At 31.0% G+C, this 22,919-nt stretch overlaps 3 protein-coding genes and 1 pseudogene across 3 annotated transcripts; all 4 read right to left on the reverse strand.

Moving 5' to 3' along the window:
- Positions 1 to 2,228: 2,228 nt before the first annotated feature.
- Positions 2,229 to 2,966, reverse strand: LOC112527513 (14 kDa proline-rich protein DC2.15-like). The gene has a single exon (XM_025138198.1). It carries the CDS (start codon positions 2,820 to 2,822, stop codon positions 2,430 to 2,432), a length of 393 nt encoding a protein of 130 aa, XP_024993966.1. The 5' UTR covers positions 2,823 to 2,966; the 3' UTR covers positions 2,229 to 2,429.
- A 3,039-nt stretch (positions 2,967 to 6,005) lies between these two features.
- Positions 6,006 to 6,663, reverse strand: LOC112528371 (14 kDa proline-rich protein DC2.15-like). Its single transcript, XM_025139390.1, has one exon. The coding sequence runs from the start codon at positions 6,608 to 6,610 to the stop codon at positions 6,212 to 6,214; it is 399 nt and encodes a 132-aa protein (XP_024995158.1). The 5' UTR covers positions 6,611 to 6,663; the 3' UTR covers positions 6,006 to 6,211.
- Positions 6,664 to 8,254: 1,591 nt separating this feature from the next.
- Positions 8,255 to 8,643, reverse strand: LOC112528372 (annotated as a pseudogene).
- Positions 8,644 to 11,539: 2,896 nt separating this feature from the next.
- Positions 11,540 to 12,241, reverse strand: LOC112528370 (14 kDa proline-rich protein DC2.15-like). Its single transcript, XM_025139389.1, has one exon. It carries the CDS (start codon positions 12,183 to 12,185, stop codon positions 11,745 to 11,747), a length of 441 nt encoding a protein of 146 aa, XP_024995157.1. The 5' UTR covers positions 12,186 to 12,241; the 3' UTR covers positions 11,540 to 11,744.
- Positions 12,242 to 22,919: the final 10,678 nt, after the last annotated feature.

Here is a 22,919-nt window from a genome sequence, read left to right on the forward strand (position 1 = left end):
AGATTGTAAATCGCCTATATCATGCAAACTATAGAAACCAATTTCAACCAATAGGAAAATTTCATGTTTTATTTTTTATTTTTAATGAATAAGGGTATGAATGTCATTTTACTTTGTAATGTTTAATCTTGGTAATGTTTTAATTGTTTTTAAATATAGAAAATTAAATATAGTAACTGTTTTTATGGAAGCTATAAATCTATTTATTTTAATATATGATTATTACTATTAATAGTTTATATTCTTTCATTAAATTATACTCCTAAAATATGAATTGTAAAACTATACTTCTAAAATCAGTTTGATTACAAATAATTAACAGTCTAACCTTATTTCAATAACTATAAATGAAATAGTTTCATATATAGTTTACAACACCATGTCAAATAGTCTATCTTTCATTCAAGGTGACAATAAGTCTCATGAATTCATTCATGAAACAGTTTCATATATTGATTTGTTTTCATTCGTAAAACAAATGTCATTAATGAAACCACGTTATACAGTTTTCAAAATGTTTCAAAAATGAAACTAATTTCATTTTAGTTATGAACCATGAAGCTACTTTCATTAATGAAATAATAGTATTCAGGTCTTCAAATATTTCATTGACTGAACCATATTTGGTTTCATTAATAAAACCAATTTCATCTTGGCTATAAACTATGAAACTGATTCCATTTTGTTTAGAAAACATGAAATAAATTTAAAAATGAATGAAATATTATTATTCAATTTTTGAAGTGTTCCATTGACTGAACAATATTTAGTTTCATATTTAAAACCGAGTTCATCTTGGTTAGAAACCATGAAACTGATTCCATTTTGGTTATGAATCATTTCAACAATTTTCACTGCTGAAACAATGTCATTCAGTTTTTGGAATTGTGAAGTCCATGAAACTAATTTCACTGATGAAACGAATTTCATTAACGAAACGATATTATTCAAATTTTTGGAAAATGTTCCATTGACTGAACTATATATGGCTCAAATTTCATTATACAGAAAAATAATGAAACAAATTTCACTAACGAAAAAATGAGATACAGTTTCCGAAATGTTTTTATTGATGAAATCAATTTCTAAAAATGAGACGAACAATGGTTTGCCAATTTTTCCCTTTCTTGATTAAATATTAAACATTTTATTTTATTTTTTATTTTTCTCATATAACACATTTTAATCATAATCATTGATCAAGAAAATGGATGAATGGGATTGGTTAGGGTTTGCACAAAAGGGAGGTGGTTTGCATTTGATCGCTCATCTTTCTCTCTCTCTCTCTCTTTGTGTGTGTGTATACATATATATATATATACATATATATATATATATATATATGTGATAATCAAATGAGAAACACAGATATGTTACAAAGCTGTGATAATCGATATAAAAATATTTTTTTACATGATTTTTTCATCAAAACCTATGATTTAAGATACTATTTCACATATATTTGTGTTGATCTTGTGAAAATATTACAACTGGAAAAAAAAAATTGGTTCACCTATTGAAATGAAAAATACACGTAAAAAATATCCAGGTGTTAAAACAAATATATGTGAAGCAAAATATTTTAAATCCATGAAAAAATATCATGTAAAACAATACTTTTTTATCGGTTCTCAAGTGTTTGTAATATATATATATATATATATATATATATATATTTATATATATTCACACAATCCTGTAATTGGACTCCTAGAGTAGGAATACTTTCATACCATCTGCAAGAGGTTTTATTGAGGCTTAACAGTTTTCAAAATAATTTGAATTATTGGAAGGAACATGACCCTTGTTTCTTTGTATAATACATTATCAAAATTCACCATAAAGACTAAGTTTGGTTTGTGTTTGCGATCGACTGATTTTCTTTTGATAGCATGCAAGTCATCACCAATCCTATTATCGGGTATTCCTACAGAAACACTATTGATACATGAAATGGAGTGATACAATAATTTCACCTCCTCAAATGTTGTTTTGCATATCTTTTCTAAGACAATCACAACAAAATAAGAAAACTTAAAGAAAATTTTTAACAATGTAAATATTGTTTCTTTAGACTTTTGTTTCTTGCAATTTACTAGTGCTTGTGTGACTTCTTGACCCTAGTGTAGGACTTTTGGCCTTGGTGCATAAAGTTACGTAGCAGCACTCAGAGTTATAATGTGGATGGTCTAAAACATTTGCAATAATACTAATAAGATTCAATATAAAGCAAATGATCTTAATTTAATTGCCCAATCGTCATAAATATAAAGCATAATTTCTTACAACATATTTGATGTACAATAACATCATTTGGAAAGGAAGAAATTAGATGTGACCACATACGCCTTCACATCTAAGCTCGTAGGAAAGAAGATTGAAAATTTGATAACAGAATCAAAAGATACCATATATCTTGGTTATATAACTTAGGCACATTTGAAGCCACTTGGGACTTTCTTGCCACAAATATTAAGAAGCAAGCTTAGAGAGACCGGCACATTAAGATTGATCCCCAAAACATTAGCTTTAATAGCAGTGCATAGGCAAGCCGCAGCCTCAATGTCAACAAGGCCTTGGATGAGGGTGCAACATGGCTTAACCGGTGGGGAACCTACTTCAACCCCAACCAACCCACCAAGCAGATTGGCACACACCCCTAGTTTCAAGGTATCTTTTGGGCAAGTAGCCTTACTTGGCTTTGGATCTGGTTTGGGTTTGAGGGCAGGGCTACCACAAGTCCCACAACCACTCACCATTGCAAAGAAAAGAATGTTAAGCGCTAGAAAGAGAATTAGTGAAGCATTATTCTTTGAAACCATCTCTAAAAAGAACTATGAAAATCCTTTTATGATTAAGTATATATAAGAGAATGTACTTGAGGAGGATATATGAGTGCGGATATGGAGTAATGGGTCTGAAGTGTTTATATAGATGCAATATAAGGGTACTTATGGTCCAGCTATAGCTGGCATTAAGAGGTACACATCAACATGCAAATGCCCATTGGCCATGTTATCTTAATGGAGCACTCTATCTAGCTAAGCTACCATGAATCCAAATATTGTATTGTTCCTTTCAAGACAATGAAATGCAGGTTATATCATCATAAGCGGAGATAGCCATCTCAACCGGTAACATCGGTTAATAGTATAAAAATCTAGAGTCTAGCTAACCATTATTTTTGGTATTGTGGAAACATATAAAAAATTTGTGAAAATAGATGATTATTAGATTAATTCGGGGGGTAAAAAATTCAATTGATGTTCTTGAAGTTGATCAAATAGTTTGATCTAATTGAACCAAAATCCTACTCTTTTGTTGATGCTAATATATTATCTTATTCAAATGAATGTGGCGATAAAATGAGACTTGATAAAGTTAAATGATGAAGGTCATATATGTTTTAACCTTTTGATGTCTAATTAAATACGTTTGTAAGCCAAAAACTTGAGTGTGTAACTCATCATTTGTATCTAATAATTCGTATATCATGGGTGGATAAGAGTTTCATGGGACCGATCAACACATTTCTTAGACGCTAGGTGCACCGCACAAAATTATTGTCATGCTGTACATAGTTCTCTTCTGTTTCATAATAAACTCATTTTCTTTTTGTTCATATACTATCCTTTTTTAATCTTGTGAGGCAAGTGGTTCAATTCCATCTTCGTGACCTTGGGTCAGTTTGTTGTCTCTTTGTTTTCATGCAAGTTGGCAAAAATGGATATTTTATTTTGGAAAGAAGAGAATAATTGTAGGAATTTGCATTAATTCACAAGGCGTGCTATCTTCTTTACAATAATATCATGTATTCCATTAATTAATGGCTTTATTATGTCAGATGCATGATGCATGCATGGTTCCTCCCCAGAATTCAAGATGCAATTTTAATATTAATAATCGTCAAAATGATCATGTTTGAAATTTAAATCAAAATATTTTTTCGCTTATAGAAATCATATCAATTTAACCAAACTCGTCAATTAGGAAAAATAGTTATCTTCGTCAATATGAAAATGCGGGAGAGAATGTGAATTACGATTATTCTAAGCATGCTATATGTGTCACCTCTCATTGTATATATAACCCTCGTCAAATTGAAGTTCATGCATGTCCATTTATTTATTTCTTCATAATTTAGTTTTAGTTGTTATGTACCTGTTCATGTTGGCCTTATCAGAAACCCCATCAATCCGATCATTGTGTATAAGGTTGGACTCACCATCAAAATCCAAAGTAAGAAGCTGATCCACTAAATTTAAATATAACTATCTAACTTAAAACTATGGTGGAAGTTATTGGTAACCTCTTACTTGAGTCTTATAAGTAACTCACAAATCCCATATATTGGACAAGCTGTTTTTTTTTTTATTAACCTGGATATTCAATCTGTTATGCGAGCCGACTAATCTCAGGACGACCACCTGTTTTGCAGGTAGCCCGAAGTCACCGTATTTGAACCTTCATATATTAAAGAGAGAAAATGGTGTTGGATTACCTAAAACTCTATTTTGCGATATATATATATATATATATATATATATATATATATATATATAAGAATGACTTATCCATCTCAAATCATGAGAGCCATGGAGGGAGGTTCAAATAACCTAGAAAGGAAAAAAATGGTAACACATAAGTGAATCATTAACACAACTTGAAAAAATTCATTGAATATGCATAGGTGAAGTCATGTTTCCTTTTACTAGTGATTAATATAGTAATCATTATTCTTAAGGTTTTTATTTTGGATAATATTTTAGTCCATTAAAACAACACGATATGCAACATTTTTATCCGATAAAAGTTTACTATGTAAGATTTGACACTTCTATTTATTGGGTAATACTCTAGGTCCTTGTTATCATTCTTATCGAATAAAATTCTTAATTTTTATCATGTTTATCTATAATAAGGTAAAATCACCCGCTAAATAAATATAAATCTCAACCATTATAAATCTCGACAATGATGTCCACGTATTTTTATGGGATAAATTTAGTCACTATAGCCATGTTCTCAAATTCGAGATTGAATATCCAAAATCATGAATGTCGAAAAAAGGTGAATTAGTACTAATTGATCATAATCCCAATGAAACCGTAATTTTTTCTAGTGATCGATTTCTTATCAAATGCAATCAATATCAACACATATCATTTATCAACCACAATAGCTAATTAATCCCTAATTACAAAGCTATATCATTTTCATAGCAATAATATTGATAACCTCATGCTTTCACAAATAGGTTCAACTTGAGCCAAACGATCCTAAACCACATTTATTCAGCGAAAGAAAAGGAGAAAAAAATACAAAAATATAAAGAACTAAATAGAAAACAACAAACTAACACAAGAAAAAAAATAAACAAAGCAACGCAAACATAAAATCAAATAAGTGGAAAACTAAGAAACCGAAATGGATATAGAATACCAATATAAAGACCACATAGGATAGATGATTACAAACTTGGATCTTCATGAATATCACAAGCATTTCCATTCTTATTCAAACAAAGAAAAGAATATGAGAAAAACAGGCGCAAGGGAGCTATTTGATCTGACCTTCAATGCCCTAAAATCATCTCAAAATGATGAATTTATACCAAAGCCAAAGATGAAATAGTTAAGGATTGAAATCAGCAAGTTACCCCTCTCAGAAGGTGCACTTTCAGGTTTCCCGAAAACATTCCCCGATCGTGCTCCTTTGTGGCATAATGGTGCAATAAATACATGAGAAAGAAGAAAAGCATTGAAAATGTTCTTTGAATATTGTATACGTCATGACATGATGAATTTTTTATGTGCATATATATATATATATATATATATATATATATATATTACAAACACAAATTTTTTTTTGTGTATGACTTGGTAATCTTAGTACAGGTGTTCTGGCCATGCATGGTGCATGTGTGTGAGATAGTAGCACTCGAGTTACTGTGTAGTTGCTCTTCAAAGCATTCACAATAGTATGTTTTTAAGAAAAAATCAACATAACACAAACTATATCTTTATTTCTCCAACCGTTACAAATATAAAGCAGAATTTCATATAATAATCTGATGTATATTCATCAATAGAAAGAAAGTAATGCATGAGACATGACCACATGAGCCTAAAGAACTAAGCTCTTAGTAAAGAAAATTGAAACTTCAATAACATCAAGAGACATGGATCACATATATATCCTGGTTAACTTAGGCACATTTGAAGCCACTTGGGACTTTCTTGCCACAAGCATTAAGAAGCAAGCTGAGAGAAACAGGCACATTAAGATTGATCCCCAAAACATTAGCTTTAATGGCAGTGCATAAGCAAACCGCAGCTTCAATGTCAGCAAGGCCTTGGATGAGGGTGCAACATGGCTTAACTGGTGGGGAACCTACTTGGACTCCAACTAATCCACCAAGAAGATTAGCACACACCCCTAGCTTCAAAGTGTCTTTAGGGCAGGTAGGTTTACTTGGTTTTGGCGTTGGTTTTGGTGTCGGTTTAGGGGCTGGGCTGCCGCAAGTCCCACACCCACTCACCAAGGCAAAAAAGAGAAGATTAAGGGCTAGAAAGAGAACTAGTGAAGCATTGCTCTTTGAAACCATCTTTAATATCTCAAGCAACGAAAATCCCTTAGTATAATTAAGGTGCTTGAGGATGATGGGTGGATGTGAAGTAATGGAATCGAAGGGTTTTTATAGGTGCACAAAGTTTATGCATGGTTGATGGTCCACAGGTTTAGCTGGCAGGTACACATCAACATGCAAATGGCCCTAGGCCATGTTATCTCTAATAATGGAGTACTACATCTTATCTCTAACCACGAGAGATCTAATTGTTGTAATATCTCTTTAGAGACAAATGCTAGATCACTATTATTTCACTGGCACATCATGGTTGAACAGTAAAATTTACCTACATCGGTCATGATCAATAATTGAAACCGTTATTGTAATCGTTAGGCATCCAAACTAATTAATTTGGTCTATTTTCCATATTATCATCTATTCAATAGGTTTCATACGTTCGACCTTCATGTGGAAATCATGACGGTGTATAATGAAAAAAAATGAAAATGATAATCTCATGAGTATGATCGTCGTCTTGTGGTTGAAATTCGGAAAATAGAATGAATTATATAAATTGTCACTATACTAACTTTCAGCCGACAAATTTAGTTCTTTGAGAATTTGATGGCAATTGTTTTTTATCATGACCTTTGTTCCTCAATCAACTCCATCACTTTATTACCTCATATTTAACCACCATTGATACAAAAACAAATGTGTAAAACTATCTTTAAAAACATGTGAAAGTTGATATTTTGGGTCGGCCGTCAATCACACCGTAGCTATGTTTCGTATGTACAAGTTGTTTGGATTAGAGTGAGGGATATATACGCTTAAAACATATCTAGCTAGGGCAGTGCACATATTGAGTCAAAATAGTATCTCAAGAGCTCTATCTGCACTCACAGTTTTCTTCTTATTCATACGTGCTGACTGTGACTGTTTTTCTTCATCTTATTATATCTTGTAAAGCAGTGATCTGAAATATTACATCCATTTAATTTGTTTCTCTAATTTGGGAAAGAATTGAAGAAGTCAAAGGAATTTGCATCCATATATATTCACAAGTTGTAGTTTGCTTATGAATCCCTCATGTGTGTTCCCATTGCTTCTATGGTCTACAATTCATCAAGTCGATCCAAAGCCTAGAAGACGTTCAATGGATGTTGATTTCGTCTAAAGTTGGCAGATTCATCGGAGCCAGTAGCTTTATTTTGCAGTAGTACTATACCTTACATATTAATTACTATTTAGTTCTATTTGAAGCCATTAGCCAACTGTTGTTATTTGGTAGCCATTATGGAGCGGTTAACGTTAGGGTTCATGTTGTTAGCTAGAAGAGTTATCGTTTCTAGTTTACTATATATGGAAACAGAAGGAGATTAACAAGCACACTTATTTGCAACCCCCCCCCCCCCCCCAAAAAAGATCGAACCACAAATCTGGAAAGATCACAAACACACAATACCTTGCTTGTTTATGTTCCTTTAGAGACAAAATCCGGTAGAGTAACAGTGTGCGTGAAGAAGATCACATGCAATCATCAAATGAAGCCTTATATAGCCATCGGCAGTTAAGTCGATTATTTTTGGCAGGAAGTTCCCAACAGACGTGACTGTTCGGGTGTTTGGCTGGAAAACAACCACCGGATCCATTTCTCACATATCATGATTATATAACTTAGGCACATTTAAAGCCACTCGAGACTTTCTTGCCACAAACATTAAAAAGTAAGCTGAGAGAGATAGGCACATTAAGATTGATTCCCAGAACATTAGCTTTAATAGCAGTGCATAGGCAAACCGCTGCCTCAATGTCAGCAAGGCCTTGGATGAGGGTGCAACATGGTTTAATCGATGGGGAACCTACTTCAACCCCAAGCAACCCACCAAGCAAATTGGCACACACCCCTAGTTTCAAGGTATCTCTGGGGCAAGTAGTCTTGGCTTTGGATCTGGTTTCAGTTTGGGGGCTGGGCTACCACAAGTCCCACAGCCACTCACCATTGCAAAAATGAGAAGATTGAGCGCTAGAAAGAGAATTAGTGACACATTACTCTTTGAAACCATCTTTAAAAAGAACTATGAAAATCCTTTAAAGAGAATGTACTTGAGGAGGATATATGGGTGCATGTGGATGTGGAGTAATGGGACTGGAGTCTCATTTAGGTGCAATAAGGATACCTATGGTCCAGCTATAGCTGACATCAACATGCAAATGGCCATTGTTATCTTATAATGGAGCACTCTATCTTGCTAAGCTACCAGATATCCAAATATTGCGTGGTTTTTTTAAGACAATAAAATGCAGGTTATATATATCATCATAATCGGAGATAGCCATTTCACCCTGTAACATTGGTTAATAGTAAAACAATCTAGAGTCAAGCTAGGAATCATTATTTTTGGTACTATGGAAACATATAAATTTTTTCCTGATCGTAGATGATTGTTAATTTAATTTGAGGGTAAAATAGTTTGATCTAACTGAAACCAAAATCCTACTCTTTTATTGATGCCAATATATTGTCCAATTCAAATGAATGTGAGTTAACTGCTGAAAGTCATATATATATATATATATATATATATATATCATAATCTTTTGATGCCTAATTAAATCCATGTGTTAGCCAAAGACTTGAGTCTGTACATCACCATCGTATCTAGCAATTCGTATATCATGGGTGGAAAAGAGTCTCACAGGAGCGATCGACACATTTCTTAGAAGCTAAGTGCACCACGCAAAATTATTGTCATTGTTGTACATAGTTTTCTTCTAATTCACATTGAACTCATTTTCTTTTTATTCTTATATGATCCTTTTTGAAATCTTGTGAGCCAAGTGGTTCAATTCTATCTTCATGAACTGGGTCCCTTTGTTGTCTTTGTCTTCTTGCAAGTTGGCCAAATTGGATATTTTATTTTGGAAAGAAGAGAATAGTTGTAAGAATTTGCATTAACTCACAAGTCGTACTACCCTTCTTTACAATAATATCATGTGTCCCGTCAATTAATGGCTTTATTATGTCAGATACACCATGCATGCATGGTTCCTCCCGAGAATACAAGATGCAATTTTAATATTAATAATCGTCAAAATGACGGATCATTCAGAGAATACATAGGTAATCTGTCACTGATTTTAATTACCCATCAATAATTTATCTATTAACTTTTGTGATGGTTTTGTAATGAATCACCCCTTTGACAATGCATGTCCATTCATTTCTTTCTTCATAATCTAATTTTAGCTGTTGTTCGTGTTGGTTTAAGAGGTTGAACTTTGACCTTTTATCTAACTCAAGCTTGAAAATTTAAGCATCAGTTTTTAACAAACTTGTATGTCACAAATTAATATCTTATATTAAGAAGAGAAAATGGTAACCATAGAGGTTCAAATAATCTAGAAAGGCAAAAATGATAAAAACATATACAATAAATTATTGATTTGTTAACCATTACTAAACCCGGAAAAAAAATCATTTGAAGATGAATATATGAACTCAAATTTTCTTTTATTAGTGATTCATATAGGAATCATTATTCTTACGTTCTTAATCATTATAGTACTCTTTATTATTTGAATCTTTCCACAATCATATTATTTCAAAGTGATAAAAGCACTTAAGATTAAAGGGTTGTTACACAATAGTTGAATAGTAAGCATTAACCGCTAAGAATCAACACTTTTATTTAAGTTACCAAGTAAGATTTTAGTCCATTAAAACAAAATCATATGCAACACTTTTTATTTGGTAAGCGCTTACCGGGTTAGAATCGCGACTCTCACTTACCGGGTAAGACTCTAGGCTCCTATCATCGCTCTTATCGTGTAAGGTTCTCCATTCTTGACATAATTATCCGATAAAATAAAGTGGTCCGATAAATATTTACCGAATAAGCATTTAGTAAACGATCACCAACCCTTAACCCACTATGATTCTCAACCATGATTTCCACCTATTTTTATGGAAGAAATTTAATCCGTAGCTATATATGTTCTCAAATTCGAGATTGAATATCCAAAATCATGAATGAAGAAAATAGTTAACTAATAGTAATTGATAAACCCAATGAAACCCTATTTTTCTCTAGTGGTCGACCTGAATTCTTATCAAATACAATCACTATCAACACCTATTATTTATCAACCCCAATATCTAATCCCTACCTACAAAACTATGTCAATTTCATGCTCATGCTTCCACAAAGGGGTACAACTTGAGCCAAATGATAAACAACATTTATTCAGCTAAATAAAGGGAGAAAAAAATACAAAAATAAAATGAACTAAATAGAAAACAACAAACACAAGAAAAAAAAAATAATTAGGCAAAACAAACATAAAATCAAATATAAGTGGAAAAGTAATTAAGAAACGAAATGGATATATAATACCAATAAAAAGACCACATAGGATAGATGATTACAAACTTGGATCTTCAATATCACAAGCATCTCCATTGTTATTCAAACAAAGAAAAAAATATGAGAAGAACAGGAGCAAGGGGGCTATTGGATCTAACCTTCAATACCCTAAAATCATCTCAAAATGTTGAATGTATACTGAAGCCAGAGGTGAAATAGTTAAGGATTGAAATCCCCACGTCACCCCTCTCAAAAGGTGCATTTTGATCAGCTTTCCTGGAAACATGCACGATCGTGCCAAAGCAGCACGATCGTGCAATAATTAACATAAAAGGAAGAATAAAATTATAAACCGATAAAGTTCTTGAATATTATTTACGTCATGACATGGTATTTTTTATGTGTGCATATATATATATATATATATATATATATATATATATTACGAACACGGATATTTTTGTGTGTGTGTGTGTGTGTGACTTGATGATCCTAGTACAGTCTTCTGGTCATGGTGCATAAATGTTAGATAATAGCACTTGAGTTACTGTGTAGTTGCTCTTCAAAGCATTCACAATAGCACGTTTAACAAAAATTCAACATAACACAAACTATATCTTTATTTCTCCAAAAAGTTACAATTATAAAGCAGAATTTCATACAATAATTTGATGTATATTCATCAACAGAAAGAAAGTAACGTGACCACATGAGCCTAAAGAACTAAGCTCTTAGTAAAGATAATTGAAACTTCAATAACGAAATCAAGAGACATGGATCACATATATATCCTGGTTTACTTAGGCACATTTGAAGCCACTTGGGACTTTCTTGCCACAAGCATTAAGAAGCAAGCTGAGAGAAACAGGCACATTAAGATTGATCCCCAACACATTAGCTTTAATGGCAGTGCATAAGCAAACCGCAGCTTCAGTGTCAGCAAGGCCTTGGATGAGGGTGCAACATGGCTTAACCGGTGGGGAACCTACTTGGACTCCAACTAATCCACCAAGCAGATTAGCACAAACCCCTAGTTTCAAAATGTCCTTAGGGCAGGTAGGTTTACTTGGCTTTGGCGTTGGTGTTGGTGTTGGTGTTGGTTTTGGTGTTGGTGTTGGTGTTGGTTTTGGTGTCGGTTTAGGGCTTGGGCTACCGCAAGTCCCACACCCACTCACCAAGGCAAAAAAGAGAAGATTAAGGGCTAGAAAGAGAACTAGTGAAGCATTGCTCTTTGAAACCATCTTTGATATCTCAAGCAACGAAACTCCCTTAGGTATAAGGTGCTTGAGGATGATGGGTGGATGTGAAGTAATGGGATTGAAGGGTTTTTATAGGTGCAAAAAAGTTTATGCATGGTTGATATATATGGTCCAGGTTTAGCTGGCATAAAGAGGTACACATCAACATGCAAATGGCCATAGGCCATGTTATCTCTAATAATGGAGTACTACATCTTATCTCTAGCCCCGAGAGATCTAATTGTTGTAACATTTCTTCACAGACAAATGCTATATCACTATTATTTCACTGACCCATCACGGTTGAACAGTAAAAAAATACCTACATCATCAATCAAGATCAATAATTGAAATCGAAATTGTTAGGCATCCAAACTTAATTTGGTCGACTCTGTCATCTAGTCATTTGGTTTAGTACGTTAAACCTTTTTGTGGACATCAAGACGGTATACAACAAATAAAAAGTTAAACTGATAATCTCATGAGTATGCTCGTTGTCTTGTGGAAACTTCTTCCATAAAATGTTGGAATCGAGAAAATAGAATGAATTACAAAGATTGTCACTAGACTAGCTTTCAGCAGAAAGAATAGTTCTTTGAAAATTTTACAGCAGTTGTTTTTATCATGACTTTTGTTCCATCACTTCATTACCTCTTATTTAACCACTGTTGATTTAAAACTAGTGTTCGATTAAAACAAAAATGACTCTTCGACATTTCATTCTCACTTTGTCATTTTAAATATTATTATTATTTTAATTTGTAAAAAATTTAGTATGAAATGAACTTTTAAATTTTATTTTGTTTATTACTCATTTAAGACGGTTTATAGTTTTAATTCAAGTATAGTAGGACATTCAAAAAAGATTGGAATGAGCTTACGCTTAAAACATATCTAGCACACTACAACAAAATCAGGTTTATAGGACACTTACAATTTCTAAGCGTCCTAATATACCTCTTTATAGGACTTAGTTTATATGACCAAAAAAATAAAGCGTCCTATCTAAAGGCGTTGTGATAAGTTTATATGACATTTTTTTTACGTCGTAATAAGTTTTTTAGAACACTTTTAATATAAAGCGTCTCATTAGCAACTTTATAAGATACTATTTGAAAAATTGTCCTATAAAAAATTGAGTTTAGCGTCATAAAAACTTATTACAATATTTTTAGATAAATACTTTATATTTTGGTTCTATAAATTAAGTCCTATAAAACGGTTTGTTGGGACACTTAGAGATTGTAAGTGTCCTATAAACTCAATTTTGTTGTAACGAAAACAACTTAGTTATCTAAGGGCAGTGCATGCACTACCTCATATAAAGTCAAAATCATATCTCAAGCTACCTCTATCGCACTCACACAGTTTTCTTCTTATTCATACGAGATGACTGTGACTAGTTTTTTTCATCTTTTTGTATCTTGTGGAGCAAGTGGTCTGAAATATTACATTCATTTAATTTGTTTCTCTAATTTGGGAAAGAATTGAAGAGGTCAAAGGAATTTGTATTCATATATATATATATATATATGAATTTGTATCCTCATATATATATATGCACACACAGAGAAGGCTCATCAAATGCAACTCTCTTAAATGTTGTCATCAATGGTGTAGATTAATTTGATCAACGGCTCTCTCTAAAGCGGTGGCATTTTTGCAATTTGTTAGCCTCAATAAGGGGACGCAAGGAAGGAAAAATTATCATTAAGAAGGCCATTTTTGGGAATTGATTTTGGGAGCCTACAAAGAAAAGTTGCTCCGACATGAAATTAATAGGATTCAAAAAGAATATCCCATTTGAGATAGAATGTAAGCATTTTGTCAAAAATACATTAATTTGTGTGCAAATCTGAAATCATTGTGCATAAAATTATGGAAGTGTATATATATGTAGTATATCTATCCCTCTACATTAAGGAATTAACAAGACCATGATATACATATGATATGCATATATTCATAAGATGCGTATACACGTTATGTCTTATTCTTCTTCTGAATTGTTCATATTCATACTGTCAAATATGTATATATGCATATTCTAATTGTTCATGTATGCATATATGCATTTGCTAATTGTTTATATATGATTTTACGATCGTGTCTTCTTCTTTTGATGCATAAGATGCATATGCTATGAATATCTTCATAAAATGATACCTACCTATCACATAAAAGATGCAAATATTCAACTTAGACTCTTGCTTGTATAATATACATATATTAATAAAAAGCCTATGAAATTGACAATTTAGATAAAAACGGGTTTGCCCGTTTTTAAAAACAATAAAAAATTTAAAAACAAAAACATTAAAAACCGTCCACTAAAATAGGAAGATTGTTTCTTTATAAAAAAAAAAGAAAATTAAAAAGACATAATTTGCCCGTTTGTTCAATAACTAATTAAAAAATAAACTCCTTAAAAATTATCAAGATCATCGGTTATTTCTGAATTAAAATGGAGTGTAAGGATTGCAATTCCAACAATATGTGAGGTTGCATTTGATTTGTAATATGTAGGTGTTAAATTAAATGAGTATAAACCCATGAGAACCGGTTAAAATTTATTTTTTTGCATGATTTTTTTTTCATCAAATTTTAGAATTTAAGATATTGTTTCACATATATTTGTTTTTTTTAATATATAATATTTATATAAGATAAATAGAACAAATAAACTCACACACCTTTCTCATCTTCAGTGAGGTTTGAACATTTGATCTTCTAAGAAGCCAAGGATTAACATACCGTTAGACCAAAGGCGATTTTCATAAATTTTACTTTTCGTGAATAAAAAAAAGTTTCATATGGATTTTTTTTTCACCGTATGAACACAAACATATATAAAAATAATAGCAGCAGTTGATGAAAAAAAAATCAATGTAAATAAAATATTTTTAGTGTAAACCTGTTGTGAATAGCTCATTTTTAGTGTTTATGCTATTCAACCTCGTCCTCAGAATATTTTTTGTCAAATATTCTATTACTATTTAAATATTTGCAATTTTTAAAAAGGAAAAAGAAATTGATTTATATATGATGAAGGGCTAATTTTGTTTCTGGGCCTGTGAAAACAATCTACATTCTAGTGGTACAAAAAAATGTATAAGTTGCGACTCGATTGAAGCACATATAATGAAGTTCAAGTGACATGGACTTGTGTAAATAAATATCTGACACAGGAATTAGGATTGATTCTAAGATGGGCCTAACTTGTTGGACTTGGATCCCACAGCCCATGTAGCTCCCCCCAATTAACTTGGACGCGTGGCTATCCACCAAAATTCAAGACAATCCAAACCAATGAATCCAAAACCCAAAATAACATAACTAAATTGTAATAGTGTGTCCTTAAATTTGAGAATAAAATAAAGGGGAAAATGGAAAAGAAAGTTTTTAATTGTGATTTTAAAAGGGAAAAAGGAAGATTTTCATGTTCTTGAATCGAAAAAAAAAAATGTTATTTTTTATAACTATGTCACTAATATTTGTTTTTTCTCATTTTTTTTAATTTCATTATGAGTATATTTTATTATGAAAGATCGTATACTTTTTTGGATTTTATTTTCTACATTTTCTTTTCATATTTGGAAAGAAAATTTAGAATGAAACACAAATGATTTTTTCCCTCCTATACTTATGTTTTCTACCTCTAAAATAATTATCGTATAGATCAGCAAAAATGAAGAAGTTGTGTTGCTTCATAGTCAATCCATAACAAGAATATACATACACACACACATATATAAATAAAGGGGTGATTAAAATCAATCCTAATTCGTCTCTAAACCCATAGAAAGTAAAGATAAAGATAAAGAAAAAGAACAATGAATAAAATCTCACCTTTCGAGCTCTGTAAATTGTATGTCCGCCCTTTTGATGTCCACCTATTTTCTTATCATTGGATTTCTAAAGAATTTAACTACTCTTGGGGGCCGTTTACTAAACGTTTATCCGGTAAGTGCTTACTCGATAATTTTCTTTACCGGATGAACATGACAATGGTAAAAAATCTTACCCGGTAAGAGCAATGATAAAGATAAAGAGTCTTACTGGGTAAGTGATGGTGACGACTCTTACTCGAATAAGTGCTTACCGAGTTAATTGTTGCATACGATATCATTTTGATGTACTACAATCTTATCCGATAAAATAAATTACATTGTTGATTTCTATTATGATAAACGCTTACCAGATAAGTATTTAGGCAAACGGCCCCTTAGACGAATTGGTGTTACAATTCAGGAGGCAATGTATTATATAGGTTGCTCGTTTCGATGCATTTAGATCTCTTCTTCTTTCATATTGTTTTCAGTTGTTTTCTCTTAGTGTTCGGTGGCCTTCTTTTTTGACTTTGTATATCTTCCAAAAAAATTCTTCCAGGTTCTTGTAAGAAAGTATTATCTTGTTTTTGTAATTTGATTTTTTCTTTAAAAAAAAAAGTTATTCTAGAAAAGAAACGATGGCTCTCCTTCTCTCTCTTTACCAACTGTGTTTTTCCCAAACATTCGTCGTCTCTGTCTCTCTTCCCAAACAACTGTCTTTGCTCCGTCATTTTCAAAAATTTCTTCAAATCCGAAAACCAAAATATTATTTTCTTCTTAACATTTATTTTTAAATATTTTAGTGATAATAATAAAAAATAATCTCTCACATATGCAATCATTCTCTTCTTTATTCTTTTACTCTAAAAAATATGTTAAAGCAAAATATTAACCCCATTTTAAACAAAATTAATATTACCATTATCTTATGATAATCTGTATATCTATAAAGCAAAATCATGATAGGATGACGTGGCATCTCTTCGACGTCAAGATCTTATTTTCCTTTTTTTTTTACATTTTGACTTTTTTTTTTCTTAGTAATTTTGCAAATTAATGTTTACATTTAACTCAAGAATTCTTCCCCTTCTCTTGGTATGTTTCAACTTCAATATTTAAATCCCCCAATCTCTGGTTTTTTTCATTTATGTGTTCTCCATCTCCATGTACGAGTTTTAAACTACTGGTACGCTCTCTTCTCTTATTTTCCGTCTCTCATCTATGGCAAAAGAGTATACACGAGTTTATCAATATATGTAAGAAGACATTGAAACTTGGATTAAGGATAAGTATCCATTGAGGCTTTAGAATTTTGTGAGAATTCTGATTATTTTTGTTTTTGTTGTAGATTCACTTTTGTTTCAATATTTTCTTACAGTTTTTTAATTTGAAATTTTGTAAGAAAAAACATCAACAATAAAGTAACATTTTTAGGCATTGCAATCCTATTTTTTTTTCTCGAACTTTGCTTTTCTTTTTTAATTGATGTAATTATTATCAAAACATTAAATTAATTAGACTATTCATTTTCGTTGGTTACACCCAAATTTTGTTTATTCGTTTATCCCATATAACTAGATTTGTCATTTACATATCAATAATTGAACACACACACACATATGTAAGTATTCAATATATATAATCAAAATGTCTGTAAACTCATTTATATAAATGAAATTACAATCAATGTATGTGTATTTTTATTTACATACTTGAATATTATATATATACATATATATATATATATATATATATTTACATGAGACTTATAATAATATGTATATTCATATTTATATTTATATTCTTCTCAATTTTTGTCTTTTTTATTGATGTAATTATTAGCAAACATTAAATTAATTAGACTATTAATCTTCTTTAGTTACACTCAATTTTCTTTATTTCTTATAATTAATGAATATATATAAATAATCATTATATGTAAAAACTCACTTATATAAATGAAATTATGATTAATATGTATAGTTCTATTTATAACACTTGAATATAATAATAGTATATTTACTAAATGACCAAACACACGAGTTTCAATCATTTTTAGTACAACATAATAAGAAAGACAAGATTAACCGATGTTGTTCAAACAAGTATTAGACAACTAAAAGGTATTACCGTAGCAATTGGGGTTATGGATTTCAGTTTATGGGGGGCAGTATGGGAGCCGTAGTTGGGGAGAAAAATTACCCGTTTGATTGAATACGCGAAGTTGGGATCATAAAAATTAGTTGAGAAATTATGGAATTGGATTTTACCGACAGTGCAGCTCATGTACTTTGACAATGTATAACTCACAAACTGTAAGTCGGAATAAGCTCGTATCTTGCAACCACTTTCATGAAGGGTCGAAAGTCAGTTAATGACTCTAGGTGGCTCAAAACAGTGTGTTTTCAGGGTTGTTTGCACTGTATTCGAGATTAATTTGTTGTTTTGTAAAATTCGTATAAAATATATGGATGATCAAAATGAGGTGGGTAGATTCATATATCAAATGTAATATTGATTCTTATTTAGCTAACTTCAATAATTTAAAAAAAAATTATCGTTATCGCGCAACGCACGATGTCAAACACTAGTTACTAATAAATAACATGTAGTACAATGTGTTGATCTATTTTTGTTACCCCTTTTCAAATTAAACCGACCAAAAACAAGTAATGCATTAATGACTATCGGCATTAATAAATGGATAAAATTCTTCTGCTCCAAATTCTCACTTTCCATTCTTATCTATCGATTACATCAATACGTATTGTCAGAGAAAAAAATGTAAACTTAAATAAAATAAATCTAAAATATATTATTTAATAGTAATAAAGTAAAAAAAACATGAATTGAATAAGATTGATATTGTTAATATTTTATTTTAAGAATTAATAAACGAAAATGTAGATGACAAGAAATTCCTATAATAACATTAAAATTTTATTTAAAATATTATATTTATGCAAAACGACATAAATATTAAATGACATGATGTTATACACGAATACAGGATGGTGCTTCGTCATTTTCCTCTTTTATATTTCTTCTTCACATGATTTTGTTAAATTATTGCATAAATTACCATTATTTTCCCACTAATCTCCAATATCACATGTTACTTTGTAGCTTTTATGAAAAAAATAATGTTTTTAGGATTTTTTTTTTTGTATCAAATAAATTTATTTATATATTCGAATTGAGCAAAAATTTTAATTAGAAACTAATATGACCCAAAACAAATTTTAATTATACTAACAAAATTTAAGCATAGAATATTGCATTGATTAAAGATTAACGTATGCTAAGTATTGAAAAAATAGTGCAATTCAAAGCGAAGAAAGCTTTGTGACTCAAAATTTGTATGGTTTTTGTTTAATGTTTAGGTCGATGTTTGGTATTTCAGGGACATTTTTGTATTAATCTCAATAAGTTGTGTTATATTTTTTTCATTGTGATACTTTTAGATGATTTTGAAATGATAAAATACACACACACACACACACATATATATATATATATACACACACACATACAGACACGATTTTTTACTAGTTGATGGTTGCATCAATCTTTCAAGTTTATACTTCAACCTGTAAAAGAACATATACAGCTCTATGTCATCATAGTAGTCGAGAAAGATCCATGGAAAGCAAATTATTTTAATTAATCAGGGTCATCTCTGTGGGAGAGTGACACGGTCGCACACTTAGGACCCAAAAATAGTAGGGGCCTAGTATTTTTTTTTCCAAGTGTATAGTAGTAGTCCCATATATTTAATACATTAAAGAGACCTAAAAATGATATCAAATAATAACAGGCAAAAAGAATTTAGTAGATAATTAAGGCCCAAAAATATATTAACTCATTACATTTGAGAAGAAAATCAAAAAAAAAAATTTGGTCATTCATTATATGTTATTATTTATTGTTGTTCTAAGCTTCTTTATTCGGTACCAAGGTTCAATGCTATTGACTAGTGCTATCTTTATATGTTGGGATATTTATGTGCTTCAACGAATAACAACTTAAAGCTCATCTATATGCTACTGTTATTTCTTATTAGTTATGACATGTTTCATTGTTTTGTGATTAATCAATAAACTTTCTCTATTAAATGTATCCGCTAATATCTCTTATATATGTTTCTTTCCATAAACTTTTAATTCTAACATAAACTCTTATATATGTTTCTTTCAATTGTTTGATTTCTTCATCTTTAATTAAGATTCCACTACACACTACAAGATTCTATTTAGTATTCAAACAACCATTTCTTGAGCTTGCAGATTATATGTCTCATTCATTATTTAGGATCTCAACAAATCATTTTTTCATTCATGTTTTTACTAATCCTCATTTGCCTACATGTCCATAAACCTTGATGATCTTCTCTATCATTGATCTCTTTTTATTACTTCTACCACTTTGGTTCTTTATTTATATCAAAATAATACATATTTTTATTATGAACTAAGAAAATTCTACCTTTTAAAAAACATACCAGCCATAGTATATAGTAGATGGTCAAACTCATATCTATGTTTTAGAAACTGAAAACAACCCTTGTTTGTTTAATACACTATAATCTTGGTTGATAGTTACCTAATATGGAGTATGTAAATCATGAGTACACTCCTTATCTATTATAAAGAAAGACAAGATTTCTTTCTTTTATTCAATTTTTGTTGAATATAGTAGATTTCTTATCCAATCGTGTCATTTATATGAGTTTTGGTTTTGTATTTCAGAATTTTCGTTTAACAAGGTTGATTCTGTAAAGTTGCCCTTCAAGGAGGGTTATTTGGAGTTGTCAAGTTTCTAGAAGGGTAGCGGAGCTGTTATGGTTATTTTTGAAGGACTAAATATGAAACTTCTTAATATATATATTTCTTAGCTTGAAATTTCGTCTTCTTTGAGAGAGTGTTAGGGTTTGAGTTTCATGTTGTAAGATTGAATGTTTGAACAATTTTTTACTAATAAAAAACATTTATTAAATTTATTTTTCGTATTTATCAAGGGGCACTGATTTTCACTCCACCATTCCCAATCTGACATCATTTTCACAAACAAATTGTTGATATATAACAATACATGGTGCCAAAGCATCCAACATATAGACTCTAATTAGATATTAATACGTTATCTACTAAATATATACAATATGACATTCTATCAACCTCAATTAATATTTCGTATTAACAGACAGTATAGAAAATTTATAACTTGTAGAAATCGATGACTATTTCTTTTGGCATATCAAAAAATGTATTTCTTTTAAGTAATTTATCTTTTCCCGTAAACACATGAATTCCCTCACACAAATTGTCGTGCTAAAACCAAGAGACTACTAATTCTACGCTCTAAATTAAGTGATGTCTTGTAAGTAATGAAATAGTCAATTAAAGGCGGTCCAAAGAAGAATTGCAAACCCCAACATGTTGTCCAAGAATGTCGATTATTGGTAAGGATTATTGGATATATAGGTACACCACCATATAAAAAGAGATTCTAAAAGAGAAAGCATGAATTTGTTTTATGAGAAAATGGGGTTGATTTGGGGATATACGCAAACCCTATTGCAATAGGACACGTTCACAATAGGGTGATAGAAAAATCAACGGCATCTTAAGACTTTTTATTCCAAAAGAAACTGTTATAACTATCTCAAGAAATTGTTGTCTCTATAAGTTATCAGTTTCTTTTGTTGAATGATTTTAGTATTATCAATTATTTTAGTGTGATTGTGATTTACTTGAGATGGCTTAGATAATAAGGAAAACATAAATAAGTTAGGAGACATGGAGTGTACATTTGTCCCTTTATCACCTTAGATCGAAGGGAGCTCTCCCCTAGCGGGGCCCAAGAGGTTTACTTAGGAATTTTAATTTTCAAAAGGTGTTGGATGAATTTCGGAAGGTTGGAAACCTTCTTGAATTACGTACGAAACTCAGTCTAAATTACCAAGTATAATTCAAAAACATTTAGACTAGGAGCCTTAAGAGTCCTTTGACACTGCTTATGAATTATTTCTGAACTAAAAAAGTGAGCAAGTAAAACTTAGAAGTTTTGGATTTAGTGCTTATGAGCCTTCTGCTTAGGGCCTCTGATTCCGAGTCTTGAGCTTAGAGCTTTTGGAACTTCTGAGTTGGGTCTCTTAACACTTGCTTTTGGGTGTGGTTCCTTCGACTCAGAACTTGTAAGTCACTTGTAACTACCACTTGGTCTTATCTATTAACAGTTGTGCAATTACGCTTTTTTAGCCGTAACTGATTAAGTTCTAAAAGACTTAGAAATTTCACTAAGTCTTGTGTTTTTTGGCTTTCATTAGCCATCACGGAAGGTTTGTATAAGGTCGTGATTAGCTATAATATCCGTGTTTCGTTAACTCGTACAAATTGGGTTAAGAAAATTTTGGTAGAATTATGCATAATATATTTGTACCCTATGCTTAACCAATTTGTACCCTAGACTAGTTTTACGTCAAAATGTGTTTATACCTATATTGACGTAAAGTTGGGAATTTAACTTGAAGGGTAAAAACCGTCAAATAGTTAAACTATATATATATTTTATATATATATAATACTATATTATATATATATATATATATATATATGGCGGTTAGGGATTAAAAAAAAATTAAATTATATATATATATATATAATGGCGGTGATGACACCGCCATATTCTCAATCTCTCCCATTCTCTCCCTCTCTCTCATTCTCTCTCTCTCTCTCTACAATTCTCTCTCTTCTTCTCTCTAGATTTTACGTCAAGTTAGTAAGGGGATCGAGRCAACAATTWTATATTCGGAATCCACTCTCCGAACTCTTCTTAAAGGTATAAGTTTCATTCAGTTTCATTAAGGTAATTATGTTAGGGTTATTATGACCAGTTTATAAACTGT

Source organism: Cynara cardunculus, assembly GCF_001531365.2.
Source record: "Cynara cardunculus var. scolymus isolate 2C chromosome LG 15, CcrdV1, whole genome shotgun sequence".
Lineage (NCBI taxonomy): Eukaryota > Viridiplantae > Streptophyta > Magnoliopsida > Asterales > Asteraceae > Cynara > Cynara cardunculus.

Excerpts from the sequence above, each read along its gene's own strand:
- LOC112527513 (XM_025138198.1), bottom strand. The coding sequence starts at position 2,822 with ATGGTTTCAAAGAATAATGCTTCACTAATTCTCTTTCTAGCGCTTAAC.
- LOC112528371 (XM_025139390.1), bottom strand. The coding sequence starts at position 6,610 with ATGGTTTCAAAGAGCAATGCTTCACTAGTTCTCTTTCTAGCCCTTAAT.
- LOC112528370 (XM_025139389.1), bottom strand. The coding sequence starts at position 12,185 with ATGGTTTCAAAGAGCAATGCTTCACTAGTTCTCTTTCTAGCCCTTAAT.